This window comes from Pelophylax lessonae, assembly GCF_965119305.1.
Source record: "Pelophylax lessonae genome assembly, chromosome: 2".
NCBI classification, from domain to species: domain Eukaryota; kingdom Metazoa; phylum Chordata; class Amphibia; order Anura; family Ranidae; genus Pelophylax; species Pelophylax lessonae.
The window spans coordinates 160,010,395-160,026,216 of NC_138769.1; the positions used below are offsets into that span (position 1 = coordinate 160,010,395).

At 44.7% G+C, this 15,822-nt stretch overlaps 1 protein-coding gene across 1 annotated transcript; it reads left to right on the plus strand.

The window, feature by feature from the left end:
* Positions 1-10,702: 10,702 nt before the first annotated feature.
* On the plus strand, positions 10,703-13,574 carry FZD9 (frizzled class receptor 9). The gene has a single exon (XM_082245319.1). It carries the CDS (start codon positions 11,445-11,447, stop codon positions 13,206-13,208), a length of 1,764 nt encoding a protein of 587 aa, XP_082101445.1. The 5' UTR covers positions 10,703-11,444; the 3' UTR covers positions 13,209-13,574.
* Positions 13,575-15,822: the final 2,248 nt, after the last annotated feature.

Below are 15,822 nucleotides of genomic sequence, written 5' to 3' on the forward strand. Positions count from 1 at the left end.
ATAGTTATTTACAGTGGCGGCCCGCCCATAGAGGGCGCAGGGGTGCCGCCCCCCCAAACGAAGCAGAAAAAAAAAAGATTAAATAAAAAAAAGTCAAGTTTTCGCCCACTAGGGGCGTCGGACTTAGTGCTGGGTATGGGGAGGGTGGGGTTTTTGACCCAACCCTCGCCCGGCAGGGGCGCCAATTGGCGCTCTTCTGGGGGTCATCGGGGCGCAGAGCAATGCGCCCGACACACCCCACTTTAACGATGTCCGGGCTGTGATTGGTCCGAGCTGGTGACGTGACGCCTGGGGGCGGTGCATCGCCCCGGCGTCACGTTCACCTTCAGTTCCTGCCCGCCGGCGCCAGAGAAGAGAGGAGACAGGCCGCGCGTGAGGAAGAAGAAGATCGTGTCACCACCGCACCGCATCCCGCCGCCGCCCCGTGCCGACTCAGAGCAGAACGCCGTCCGTGACTAGTGAGGTAAGTGTCTGCTTTGAATGGGACACGCACGCTGATCTCTGCATTGGGGACATCGCATGTACTGGTCACTGCATTGGAAGCACGCACGCTGATCTCTGCATTGGGAACATGTACACTGGTCACTGCATTGGAAGCACGCACGCTGATCTCTGCATTGGGGACATGTACTCTGGTCACTGCATTGGAAGCACGCACGCTGATCTCTGCATTGGGGACATGTACACTGGTCACTGCATTGGGGGCATGTATGCTGGTCACTGCATTGGGGACATGTACACTGGTCACTGCATTGGGGACATGTATGCTGGTCACTGCATTGGAAGCATGCACACTGATCTCTGCATTGGGGACATGTATGCTGGTCACTGCATTGGGGACATGTACACTGGTCACTGCATTGGGGACATGTATGCTGATCGCTGCATTGGAAGCATGCACACTGATCTCTGCATTGGGGACATGTACACTGGTCACTGCATTGGGGACATGTATGCTGGTCACTGCATTGGAGGCACGCACACTGATCTCTGCATTGGGGACATGTATGCTGGTCACTGCATTGGGGACATGTACCCTGGTCACTGCATTGGAAGCACACACGCTGATATCTGCATTGGGGACATGTATGCTGGTCACTGCATTGGGGACATGTACGCTGGTCACTGCATTAGAAGCACGCACGCTGATCTCTGAATTGGGGGGACATGTATGCTGGTCACTGCATTGGGGACATGTACGCTGGTCACTGCATTGGGAGCATGTATGCTGGTCACTGCATTGGGGACATGTATGCTGGTCACTGCATTGGAGGCACGCACGCTGATCTCTGCATTGGGGACATGTACACTGGTCACTGCATTGGGGACATGTATGCTTGTCACTGCATTGGGGATATGTACGCTGGTCACTGCATTGGGGACATGTACGCTGGTCACTGCATTGGGGACATGTACGCTGGTCACTGCATTGAAAAGGGGCATGTATACTGGTCACTACATTGAAAGGGGGCATATATACTGGTCACTACATTGAAGGGGGCATGTACTGTGGGGTTTGTGCTAGGGGGCCTGTACTGTGGGATTAGTGCTAGGGGGTCTGTACTGTGGGATTAGTGCTAGGGGGCCTGTACTGTGGGGTTTGTGCTAGGTGGCCTGTACTGTGGGGTTTGTGCTAGGGGGCCTGTACTGTGGGGTTTGTGCTAGGGGGTCTGTACTGTGGGGTTTGTGCTAGGGGGGCTGTACTGTGGGGTTTTGTGCTAGGGGGTCTGTACTGTGGGATTAGTGCTAGGGGCCTGTAATGTGGGGTTTGTGCTAGGGGGTCTGTACTGTGGGATTAGTGCTAGGGGGCCTGTACTCTGGGATTAGTGCTAGGGGGTCACTGCATTGGGGGCATGTATGCTGGTCACTGCATTGGGGACATGTACACTGGTCACTGCATTGGGGACATGTATGCTGGTCACTGCATTGGAAGCACGCACACTGATCTCTGCATTGGGGACATGTACACTGGTCACTGCATTGGGGACATGTACACTGGTCACTGCATTGGGGACATGTATGCTGATCACTGCATTGGAAGCACGCACACTGATCTCTGCATTGGGGACATGTACACTGGTCACTGCATTGGGGACATGTATGCTCGTCACTGCATTGGAGGCACGCACACTGATCTCTGCATTGGGGACATGTATGCTGGTCACTGCATTGGGGACATGTACCCTGGTCACTGCATTGGAAGCACACACGCTGATATCTGCATTGGGGACATGTATGCTGGTCACTGCATTGGGGACATGTACGCTGGTCACTGCATTGGAAGCACACACGCTGATCTCTGCATTGGGGACATGTATGCTGGTCACTGCATTGGGGACATGTACGCTGGTCACTGCATTGGGGGCATGTATGCTGGTCACTGCATTGGGGACATGTATGCTGGTCACTGCATTGGAGGCACGCACGCTGATCTCTGCATTGGGGACATGTACACTGGTCACTGCATTGGGGACATGTTGTAACGCTCCTGCGTTTCTTATATGGTGTGGATTTTCAGCTGCAGAAATAGTTCCACGTCAGTTGTCATGTAAGAGATATGCTGAGATACCATTCCCAACCTCAATGACTCATCATGTGTGGAAGGTCTTATTTCAGCCAGTAAATACACACAATTAGCAAGCTGGTTCCTAGAGTGATTTTATATATGTGGTAACACAATGATGAAGGTTTGAGGGATAGGTTGAGTGGAGGTGGTAGGTGATAGACACTTGAAGGTGAGACAGTAGCAGATGGGTGCAGGAAGGTTTAACAATGTTGTATGATAGCAGATGATAGAATAGCAGGTGGACATACAAAAGAGATCAACCCAGTGCAGAAAAGTAGCAGTAGTCTCAAGAGCTAGCAATCTAGTTTATGCAGATGTGATAAACAGTCTCTACTATGCAGAGCTAGATAGTGTAAGCTTAGTATAAGTTTATAGAGAATTCCCCTGCGGGGTACTTAGCACTATTAGCGATACAGCCGAAGGGTGGTTCAGGAGAGGCGGATGATCCAGTAGCGGGATACAGGGATCAGCGCAGCGAGGTTCCGTCAGCGAAGTAAGCTTGCAAGCATGGAAGCTTCAAGCAAGGTTAGCATCCAGATAAGGGTGTTTGAACGAACACATGTGAGTGAGAGCCGACGCCTTAAATAGCCATCTAGTCCGGCGCTGAGTGATGACAGCTCCAGTCTTAAAGGTGTATGCGCACCTTTCCAAAAGTAAATGGTAGGGCGCATACACTTGTGGAAAGTGTAATTTAGGGTACCAAAGGTACCGGAACATTACAATACCCCCCCTTTAAGGCCTGCTCCTGAAGGCCTCTGGAGCTGGTTTGTCTGGGTATCTCGCATGAAAATTGCGGATTAATCTAGGGGCATGTATGTCAGAGGTGTTTAGCCAGGTGTCGTCTTGGGGCCCATAGTTCTTCCATCTAACCAAGTACTGAAGTCTTCTTCTGTAGATACGAGAATCCAGAATCTCTTTTATCTCGTATTCTTCTCCACCTTCAACTTGTACAGGAGGGGGAGGTGGAATATTAGGCCTTATTCCTTGGTCCGGAACATGGGGTTTTAGTAGCGACACATGGAAAATGGGATGGATTTTTAGGTCCATTGGCAATGTAAGCTGCACTGCAGCTTTTCCAATAAGTTTCTTGATTGGGAAAGGTCCCAAGAACAGAGGTCCAAGCTTTTTGCTAGGGATCTTCAGTCTCAAGTTTTTTGTTGAGAGCCAAACGAGGTCCCCGATAGTATACTGTGGAGAAGGTCTTCTACGAAGATCATAGTACTTCTTTTGTTGACTGTGAGCGTGTGCAATGGTAGTATTTAGTAAACCCAGAGAATCCTTTATTTGGGAAAGATAGTCTGAGGCTACTGGGTTATTTGAAGGAAGGATGCGTGGAGGGAGAATAGAGGGATGGAACCCATAGTTCAAGTAGAACGGACTCTGCTTGGTTGTACTGTGAGTTGCGTTGTTGTAGGCAAATTCTGCCAGGGGGAGAAGATCCAACCAATCATCCTGTTGGTAAGAAGTGTAACAACGTAAATACTGCTCGATGCATTGGTTGACTCTTTCAGTCTGTCCGTTGGTCTGCGGATGGTAAGGAGAAGTGAGCTTCCGCTCAATCCGTAGTATGTGACATAGTTCTTGCCAGAATTTAGAAATAAATTGGGATCCACGGTCAGACAAAAGAGTTTTTGGGATACCATGTAATCTGAAGACATGTTTCATCAGGAGTTCTGCCGTTTGTTTGGACGAAGGTAGTCTGCGAATAGCAATGAAATGTGCCATCTTTGTCAGATGGTCCACTGACACCAAGATGGTATTAAATCCTTTGGAAGGAGGCAATTCTACGATGAAGTCCAATGACAGAACCTCCCATGGAGTTTGGGGTATTGGTAGACTGCATAGTAGGCCGGATGGTCTCGTAGTGTCAATTTTGGACCTGGCAAAGACATTGCATGAAGAGACGAATTTTTGTATAGATGTTTTCATGTCAGGCCACCAGAATTGCCGAGAAATCAAATTGAAAGTCTTTGTCATACCCATATGTCCTGCCATAGGCACATCATGCGATAATTCCAAGATCTTGGTGCGTAGGGTAGGTGGTATGTAAAGTTTGTCGTTGTAGTAGAGGAAGCCTTCTGCATCGGTATTTAGTTGTGGTGGGGGTGAATCCAACCTTATACCATGCAGAACCTCTTCCTTCAAGGAACGGACAACTCCAATAATGCGTTTGTGAGGTATTATAGGAACGGAAGGAATTTCAAAGTAATTTTCTTCAGTTAGTCGTGATAGTGCATCCGCCTTTTTGTTCTTATCTGCAGGTGTGTAGGTCACTAGGAAGTTAAACCTTAGAAAGAATAGTGACCATCGTACCTGTCGATGCGAGAGAGTTTTGCTAGTCTGAAGATATTGGAGGTTTTTATGGTCCGTGTATATAATTATTGGTAATTGGGTGCCTTCGAGTAAATGTCGCCAATTCTCCAGAGCCAATTTTATAGCAAGCAGTTCCTTCTCACCCACGGGGTAATTTATCTCGGGACTGCTCAGGGATTTAGAAAAAAAGGCGACTGGATGAAGTTGTGAAGTGGGGGTAGGTCGTTGGGAGAGTATTGCTCCTACTGCCAGGTTTGACGCATCTACCTCCAGAATGTATTGGAGGGATGGGTCTGGATGGCGTAATATGGGAGCGGAAGTAAACCTTGTCTTTAACAAGTGGAAAGCCTTATTTGCTTCTTCTGACCATTTAAATGGTATTTTTATGCTAGTGAGCTGTGTGAGGGGTCTCACAATAGCAGAAAAGTTTTTTATGAACTTCCTGTAGAAATTTGAAAATCCCAGGAATCGCTGTAGCGCCTTGCGTGTAGTTGGTGTAGGCCAATCCTGAATGCAGGATATTTTACTCATGTCCATCTCGATTCCTGTTTTGGATATGATATAGCCTAGAAAGAGTACCTCATCTTTATGGAACAAGCATTTCTTCAGCTTCACATAAAGATTATGTGCAAGCAATCTCGATAATACAAGTCTTACATGTCTTATGTGTTCAGACAGGGTCCGTGAATATATAAGTATATCGTCCAGATATACCACAACACAGACATCTAGTAAGTCTTTAAAAATATCGTTTATAAATCGTTGGAAAACTGCAGGGGCATTGCATAGGCCGAATGGCATCACAAGATATTCGAACAATCCGTATCTAGTTCTGAACGCAGTCTTCCACTCGTGTCCATCACGGATTCGAATGAGATTGTATGCTCCTTTCAGGTCTAATTTTGAAAAATAGGTAGCTCCACGCACCTGCTCAATGAGCTCAGGGATAAGTGGTAGAGGATAGCGATCTTTTATTGTGATAGCATTCAATTTCCTGTAGTCGATGATAGGTCTGAGACTTGAATCTTTATTGCGAACAAAAAAGAGTCCTGCTGCTGTGGAAGAAGTGGAAGGTCTAATAAAACCTTTTTCCAAGTTCTCATCCAAATAGGTTTTGAGATGGGCAAGTTCATCCTGTGAAAGAGGATAAACATGACCGAACGGCAATTTGCTATTTGGGAGTAGATCAATGCTACAATCATAGTCTCGATGAGGAGGTAATGCTTGAGCATTTTTCTCAAGAAAAACCTCAGAAAGATCCTGATAACATAGTGGTGCAATCTCATCTGTCACCACAGACAGAATCTTCCCGGAAAACGGGAGGTTACACGTTTCCTCGCAATAACAAGAAGGGAAGGTCAAGGACCATTTCTTCCAATCTATGGTTGGTTGGTGTGTGTGCAACCAGGGAAGTCCCAACACAATGGGAAAGTGGGGTGATGGTATTAAATCGAAGGTAGAAGTCTCCCTATGAGACTCGTTAATAGTGACTAGAAGTGCTTGTGTCTGATCGGTGATCGGACCAGAGGATAACGGAACACCGGTAATAAGACTTACTGAGACAGGTTTGAGTTTAGAAATAATAGGAATTTTATTTAAAGCAGCAAAACATATATCCATATAATTTCCACAAGATCCTGTGTCAATCATGGCCTTAGTAGTAATCCTGTTCTGGTCCCACTGTAATGTCAAAAAAACAGAAATGTAGGGGTTAGTGAATGAAGTTGTCAATCCTCCTAGAGAGACATGTGAACACTCACCCTTCTTTTTGTTGACTAGGGGACAGACGTTTATCTTGTGATCCGGGGATGCACAGTACAAGCAGAGATTTTCATTTCGTCTTTTGGATTTTTCCATAGTTGATAGCGGTGGGCGTATGGTTCCTATCTCCATAGGAACGGGTTCAACGGCCAGACTCCGAGAGGAAACGGATAATGGCATTCCCATCTTTTCAGCCTTTCTTTCTCGTAGTCTTCTATCTATGGTAATACTGAATTGTATTAATGCATCCAGGGTTTTTGGCAGATCCGCTCGGGCGAGCTCGTCCTTAACGGCTTCTGATAGGCCAAGCCTAAATTGGGTTTTCAGAGATGCATCATTCCATTCTGAATCAAGGGTCCATCTCTTGAACTCTGCGACAAAGTCTTCTACAGGCCTCCTTCCTTGTTTCAAGGATCTTAACTGAAGATCAGCAGTACTCTGCCTATTGGGGTCATCATATAGGCTAGTGAGCTCTGCCAGGAACAAGGCATAGGAGTTGAGAAGCTGGTCGTTTTTCTCAAAAAGAGAATCTGCCCAGGCTCGAGGATCACTTGATAGGTAAGAAATAATAGTACAAACCTTAATGTGATCAGTAAGGTAGGTACGAGGTTTTAGCAAAAAAAGTAACTCACATGCGTTTTTAAATTCGCGAAATTTTTTGCGATCGCCTGTAAATACCAAAGGGGGATTTATCTTGGGTTCAGGGGACTGAGCAGAGGTAAGTTGTGTCAGTATAATTACCTGCTGCTACAGAGCCTGATTGTCTTCTTTTAATTCAGCAAGTGCGTGTATTAACGCAGATACTTGCTGTTTTAATTGTGTCACCTGAGTGGCTATTTCTGCTGAATCCATTTTTTAGGTTCGTTCAATCTGTAACGCTCCTGCGTTTCTTATATGGTGTGGATTTTCAGCTGCAGAAATAGTTCCACGTCAGTTGTCATGTAAGTGATATGCTGAGATACCATTCCCAACCTCAATGACTCATCATGTGTGGAAGGTCTTATTTCAGCCAGTAAATACACACAATTAGCAAGCTGGTTCCTAGAGTGACTTTATATATGTGGTAACACAATGATGAAGGTTTGAGGGATAGGTTGAGTGGAGGTGGTAGGTGATAGACACTTGAAGGTGAGACAGTAGCAGATGGATGCAGGAAGGTTTAGCAATGTTGTATGATAGCAGATGATAGAATAGCAGGTGGACATACAAAAGAGATCAACCCAGTGCAGAAAAGTAGCAGTAGTCTCAAGAGCTAGCAATCTAGTTTATGCAGATGTGATAAACAGTCTCTACTATGCAGAGCTAGATAGTGTAAGCTTAGTATAAGTTTATAGAGAATTCCCCTGCGGGGTACTTAGCACTATTAGCGATACAGCCGAAGGGTGGTTCAGGAGAGGCGGATGATCCAGTAGCGGGATACAGGGATCAGCGCAGCGAGGTTCCGTCAGCGAAGTAAGCTTGCAAGCATGGAAGCTTCAAGCAAGGTTAGCATCCAGATAAGGGTGTTTGAACGAACACATGTGAGTGAGAGCCGACGCCTTAAATAGCCATCTAGTCCGGCGCTGAGTGATGACAGCTCCAGTCTTAAAGGTGTATGCGCACCTTTCCAAAAGTAAATGGTAGGGCGCATACACTTGTGGAAAGTGTAATTTAGGGTACCAAAGGTACCGGAACATTACACATGTATGCTTGTCACTGCATTGGGGATATGTACGCTGGTCACTGCATTGGGGACATGTACGCTGGTCACTGCATTGGGGACATGTACGCTGGTCACTGCAATGGGGACATGTATGCTGGTCACTGCATTGAAAAGGGGCATGTATACTGGTCACTACATTGAAAGGGGACATATATATTGGTCACTACATTGAAGGGGGCATGTACTGTGGGGTTTGTGCTAGGGGGCCTGTACTGTGGCATTAGTGCTAGGGGGTCTGTACTGTGGGATTAGTGCTAGGGGGCCTGTACTGTGGGGTTTGTGCTAGGTGGCCTGTACTGTGGGGTTTGTGCTAGGGGGCCTGTACTGTGGGGTTTGTGCTAGGGGGTCTGTACTGTGGGGTTTGTGCTAGGGGCGCTGTACTGTGGGGTTTTGTGCTAGGGGGTCTGTACTGTGGGATTAGTGCTAGGGGCCTGTAATGTGGGGTTTGTGCTAGGGGGTCTGTACTGTGGGATTAGTGCTAGGGGGCCTGTACTCTGGGATTAGTGCTAGGGGGTCTGTACTGTGGGGTTTGTGCTAGGAGGTCTGTACTGTGGGGTTTGTGCTAGGGGGGCTGTACTGTGGGGTTTGTGCTTGAGGGGTTTGTGCTAGGGGGTCTGTACTGTGGGGTTTGTGCTTGAGGGGTTTGTGCTAGGGGGTCTGTACTGTGGGGTTTGTGCCACTCTCAGTCAGTGTATCCCATAATTAGGTGTCTCTCACAGTATATCCCATAATAGGGCCCCTGCTCCCTATTATGGGATATACAAATACTGATGGACCCCTTAATAGGTGATATATTGGGAGAATTTGTTCACGCAAGCAAAATACAGGGGACAAAATGGGTGGAGTCCATAAGGGGTGGGGCTTCTGAGAAATGGGAGGGGTCAAATGGAAGGGTGGGGTCTTGCACCCCACCATCTTAAAACTTCACCAGCCGCCACTGCTTATTTATTATATTATAATTTAGGATTTTGTGTTTCAAACTTTATCATACCCGAGATGTTATAAAGAAGAACGCACAGTAAAAAAAATCATATGTAACTAGTTGGTTTGGGCTGCTCGTCCTTAAGAATTACTAGCAAAATAATGGTACCGCTTTCAGCACCTAAAATCGGAAACAATCATACCGCCAGGGAGGTTAAAGGAGGAAATACATGGTATTAAGAACTGGGGTATGTAAACTTTTGATCAGGGTCATTTGGGTAGTTTCTGTTGTCATTATGATTTAAAAAAAGTAAACACAGTTGATTGATAATAAACGGCTTCAGCCAAACACTAACCATGAGTGAAAGAAATGTTTTTGTGTTATCAATCATATTCTCTGAAAAATGGCCAAAAAATCATAAATTCTGCCAGGGTATGTAAACTTATGAACACAGCTGTATACTCCAAACTTTTCCCTGAATACACTGCTGTACAATATATACTCCAGACATCTCCCTGAATACACTCTACTGTACAATATACTGTATACTCCAAACTTCTCCCTGAATACACTGCTGTACAATATATACTGCAGACATCTCCCTGAATGCACTGTGCTGGACAATATATACTCCAGACATCTCCCTGAATACACTCTATTGTACAATATATACTCCATACTGCTCCCCTGTTCAATATATACTCTGTTATCACCTGTTATTCTCCCTCTGAGTCATTAACACAGGATCATCATTATCAGAGATCCACCTATGCCCAGAATTGTCATACTATGGATCGATCTATTTATTGTATATCATAGAAATATTTGTATGACTCTGAGCCTGTAAGCCACACATGACTGTAGTAGAAATGTGTGCCTGTGAAAGTGTACCGAGAAGTGTGTGTCTTTGTATTAAATTCCTCTGCTGCCAGAAATTCAAATGTTTAATAAAATAAATGTTGTGCAGAGGTTCCAGTGAAGTACAAAACATGACTTGTTCAGAGCAGGGGAGAAACAGTGAGCTTCTTATTCCATGCGGTTTATAAATGTAACCCAAGATTTTCCCTTCTGCTTTTTCAAATCAACAAGGTTTGTGTGTAATTTCCCCCCAGCCCCCTCCTCTGTACAGATATGCAGATTATATATAGAGAAGGATGTGTGTGTGTATATATATATATATATATATATATATATATATCTTGCTCGCTGAAGCAGCAGAAAGCCTGGCTTTGTTATGGCTGCCAACAGGGGGTGACATGACTTGGAAAATATTATTCTAGCAATTTTGCAAATTGCCATTCACTTTGTTTAATGAGGGCACTGTTACTTTAATCAAGCCATGCCCCTTTGACAGATGTGGGTGGGGTTGGGAGCCTAGTCACACCCCAGTTGTGATTTCTCTACTGAGAAATCCATAGCACGCTTAGTGTCAGCAGTAGCCAGAGCTCCCAGCAACAGCTGGCATCCCCTCCCCAGCATGCAGGCTGGGCGGGATCTGTCTGCGAAACCTCTCTGTCCTTAACCCTGTGTGCCCTCTCCATTTTTAACACGCTCCCTTTAATCTTTTCCATTTGCACTCCTAAGCATTTGTTTTCATTCCCTGTAAGCGTGTGTCGTAGGCTGTCACAGACTCTCTTCAGTCTTGCATTGTTTCACAACAGTGGCAGCATGGGAGGAGGAGGAGAGCTGCACTTGTGTTAAAGAGCTCACTGAAGACCACCACCTTCTGGAATAGACAGTCTGACTACAACTGGGTAGAAGACAGCAAGGCAGATCTGCCAACCTGTGGACATAATACAGGACAAGCCAGAACTGACATGCCATTCTGCAAAGGGCATCCAGTTTTTCCTGTGGATTGTAACATGAGTCTTCAAATTGGATCCTGATCCAGAATTCTTCAACATTCCCAAATGATTGGATTCTATGCCCTGTGCCTGCAGCAAGTATTGGCCATCGTGCTTGGAAGGACTGCTACAGAAAAGGGTCATTTGTGTCCTCTGTGACCCAATTGTAAGGCTGGAAAATTAATCCTACACGCCGTTGTACTGGAATGCATTGTGTCCTGCTTAAAACAGACAGCTGGATATAAGTCGTGTGTGTGTATATATCCACTCCAGTTCTTCTCTTGTCCTCACAGTTGTTGCCTTGTAGCCTGTGCTTAAGTTTGACTTGCCCTGAGGATGTCTCGCTTAGGCTGCCTTGTAACCCTTCCCTATCTATGGCAGATGCTGCTGATGACCCTTGCTCTAGAGATGGGTTTATATGACGTGGAGAGGGGAAGAAATGCAAAATGTGAACTTATTCAGATCCCTATGTGTCAAGGCATTGGATACAACATGACTAGGATGCCCAACTATGTTGGCCATGAATCTCAAGCAGAGGCAGCAGTAAAGCTACAGGAGTTTGCCCCGCTGGTGGAGTATGGTTGTCATATTCACCTCCGCTTTTTCCTCTGTTCCCTTTATGCACCAATGTGCACCGAGCAGGTGTCCACTTCAATTCCTGCATGCAAGCCCATGTGTGAATCTGCCCGTCTCAAGTGTGTCCCAATAATGGAACAGTTTAGATTTGGCTGGCCTGATTCTTTGGACTGTGATCGTCTGCCCAGTAAAAACGACCCAAATGCGCTGTGTATGGAGGCTCCTGAGAATGCCACAAATGGAGATCCTGTAACTAATGGACGTGGTATGCTTCCTGTGGCACCACGGCCCCCACGTCCATCAGGTGCAGGAATGGGTATACCCGGCCGCTGCCCCAATCCTGACAAATTTTTATACGTGGAGAGGAGCGGAGTTTGCGCCCCAAGGTGCACCCCAGGGGTGGATGTCTATTGGTCTTCAAGTGATAAAGACTTTGCCTTAGTGTGGATGGCAGCCTGGTCTGGTCTTTGCTTTATCTCCACTGCCTTCACTGTATTGACTTTTTTATTACACCCTCAGAGATTCCAGTATCCAGAGAGGCCAATTATTTTTCTTAGCATGTGTTACAATGTATACTGTACTGCATTTCTCATCCGAGCTGCAGCTGGAGCGCCCAGCATAGCTTGTGACCGGGAAGGTGGCGCCCCCTACTTAATCCGAGAAGGCCTGGAGAGCAGTGGCTGCACCCTTGTCTTTCTTATATTGTACTACTTTGGCATGGCCAGTTCGCTGTGGTGGGTGGTATTAACCCTCACTTGGTTCCTGGCAGCGAGCAAAAAGTGGGGTCATGAAGCCATTGAGTCCCACGGAAGCTACTTTCACCTGGCTGCCTGGGGTATTCCAGCAGTGAAGACTATTATTATACTCACAATGCGAAAAGTGGGGGGAGATGAGCTGACAGGACTCTGCTATGTTGGGGGCTCGGATCCAAGTGCCCTAACTGGATTTGTTCTTGTGCCCCTTTCCTGCTACTTGGTTACCGGCACATCGTTTTTACTAACAGGGTTTGTGGCACTCTTCCACATTCGTCGTGTAATGAAAACTGGGGGAACTAATACAGAGAAACTGGAGAAGCTCATGGTTAAGATTGGTGTGTTCTCTATACTATATACTGTCCCAGCAACGTGCATCATTGTCTGCTGCTTTTATGAAAGACTTAACTTGGCTCACTGGGAGGCCAGGGCTCGCGAAGAGCCCTGTAGGACAGCAGCTGGAAGTGGCAGGCCAGACTGTACCCTGCCTACCTCCATACCTAGTGTAGCAGTCTTTATGCTCAAGATCTTTATGTCTCTAGCCATGGGCATAACAAGTGGTGTGTGGGTATGGAGTTCAAAGACATTACAAGCCTGGCAAGGAATCCTATGCCAACGCCGGCTCGGGGTTGTGGGCACAAGGACTCGAGGGAAGCCTCAAAGTGGAGGAGGTATTCCCTGCAGCTTGAGCAGCTGCCCCTACAAACCCCCTCCCCTCTCTCTACAAGTGGCTAAAACAGACCCCTTCATGGACTGTCCAACACACGTGTGAAACACAAGATAATAGCTAATGAGCGTTTTTATGCCAAACTTGTACCTAGAAAGTATATTTATATCTGTGGGAAACCACAGTTTAACTGTTTGCTACAGAAATAATACAAAAGCCCTGTCAATGGAATGTGAGAATCCTGTAAGTTTTTTTTTTTTCCTCAGTGTGGATTAAGTGCATATAAATGGAATATGGTAAGGACAATTGATACCTTGCCTGCAGAATAATTATTAAGATGGATAATATATTGATGCTACCCAAAAGGAAACTTGTTCGTGCCCCAGTTCCAGAGACATTACTGAAATGTTCCGTATCTGAGACCCCTTTTTGGCTGTCTTTATGTGAGTCTGTAAACAGCTGTTTTCAAAGCTCAATTTATGCTCTTCTAACAAAAAAACAGAAATTACCGAATTTGGTGCCTGATCCAGTCCTATCATCTTCAAGGAACTTAACTTTCAGCTAAAGTTGCACCTCGTAGTGCTAGCTGTGTTATAGTGATTGTCACTGTTTCTACAACAGACACAGCTACGTAAGGCCATTCTTCATTCAGTGGATGAGTACTTTTACAGAGTGTTGTAAACAACATTGTAAACCTTAAACTGCTCAGGGCCCTTTGCTACCAAAATAATGTATCCTCGATTTAAGCAGAATAGTACTGAACATGCATGCGTTTTAGGAGTGCATATTTTAAATATAAGGGAATATATTTTCTTACACGATAGAAGTGCAATACAGTGGCTGGTTGGGTTTGTTTTGGGATTCATTATTGATGGTGAAGTATTTAAATCCAGGTATGGTTGCTAGTTTTTGAGCATTTAAACTCAAAATGTGTCAAGCTTAGGTTAAAAAAACCATTTTAGTCATTCAGTTGTAGTCTGTGGAGGTTTATGTACAGTTTATTCATAAATAGAAATACAATTATTTATTACATTTTTTATACCAGATTAAAGGAGATGCTTTACAAAAGGTTTGATAGATCAGCAAACCTGTTGCCATCTCTGCCAATTGGGTTAAAGGGAAATAAGAAAATAATATTATTATTCTAAATACTCTAGTCTGTTGACCTGGACTATGCTTATTACCGGTAATTTATTCTCCTGATACTATACTATAAAAGATAAAATCACTATGTTGGTATTCCACATAGTCTTAGTTCTTTACAAAATTTTGACTTTTTTTGGTAAATCAGAGGAATGAGGTTTCTTGGTCTCTCTAGTTTGGGAACAAGCAAATGCTGACTCAGAGGGCTTGGGAAATTTGTAGCTCCATGACAGCTGGGGAGCCACAAGTTGCCTAAAATGTACTAAGTAACAGGATTTGACAGAGGGGTCATGCTAGATATTAGTATGTCTTTTTATTGCACCATAAGGCTTGACATCTGCTAAAGATAGTTTCATTATTAACATTTGCCATGGTCTTGACTGTGTTTGCTGCTGAAACTTGTTCACAAGAAATTGAATGTTTGAGTGTAAACATTTCACTTGTTCACATTCATACCAGAAAATGTACTTAAACCCATGAATCACGAAAAAGTGACAATTGCTGTATTTGAACTATATTCTGCTAAGGTCTGTGAAGGTTTCCTAATAAGTCAAAATGTACAAAATCCATAGCAGCTGGCAGATAGTGCTATCGGCTGAAACTTTTCAAAGCTGATTTCTGATTGATTGGTTCGTGGTCAAGCCTTTGTTGTCTTTCATTAGTCCCACTATTCCCATTAATTTTATTTACCCTTATAAAGTCATAGAATAAATGTAAAATGCTTACAGACTGGTTGGCTTATTAGTAATTGTTCATCCTGTTAATAATATGGACCTAATATTGGACATTGTCAGACATACTGGAGGTATTTACTAAAAATTGGTAGCGTTCAAAATCTGGTGTATCTGATGCAAAGAAAACCAATAAGCTTCCAGGTTTTATTTCCAAACCTTATTGGAACTTAGAAGCTGATTGGTTACTAGGCACAGATGCACCAGATTCTGAGTGCACCAGTTTTAGTAAATCTCCCCCAGGGTTTTGTTTTGCCAAGAACATTTCTGTTCAATAATTATTAACAGGCAACCAGAAATCAGTTTGGGACAGTCTAAATACACTAAAAATGCTGAAATTCTGTGGGTTACAGCACTATTTCCTAATGCACTGTGGGCTTCTTATCAAAGTGCTATTACTATTATCTCTCCACAGTTACCAACATTTTTGATTGAAGCTGTCATTTTTATGTGGCACTGTTGACACCAACAGGTGGATGGGCAAAAATAACCACAGTTCCTGGTACTTTTTACTTTAGCATGTGAGGACCGAACTATGCTGTCAAATATGTCCCATAAAGGAGCAAAGCTACGTGTGATATTAATATTTGTGTGTGTGTATATGTATATATATATATATATATATATATATATATATATATATACACACACACACAAACTCACACACTGTTCATATAAAATCCAAATGCTGCTCTGGTGCTCCAGACAAATATAGCGATATGGTAGGCACTCTCAGGACTTTCAAAGAAGAATAGAAATAGTCAAATGATTGTTTTACTACACCAATGTAACCCACTTTTCTTAAGACATGTTTTCATATCTATTCTCCTTTGTAAGTCCTGAGA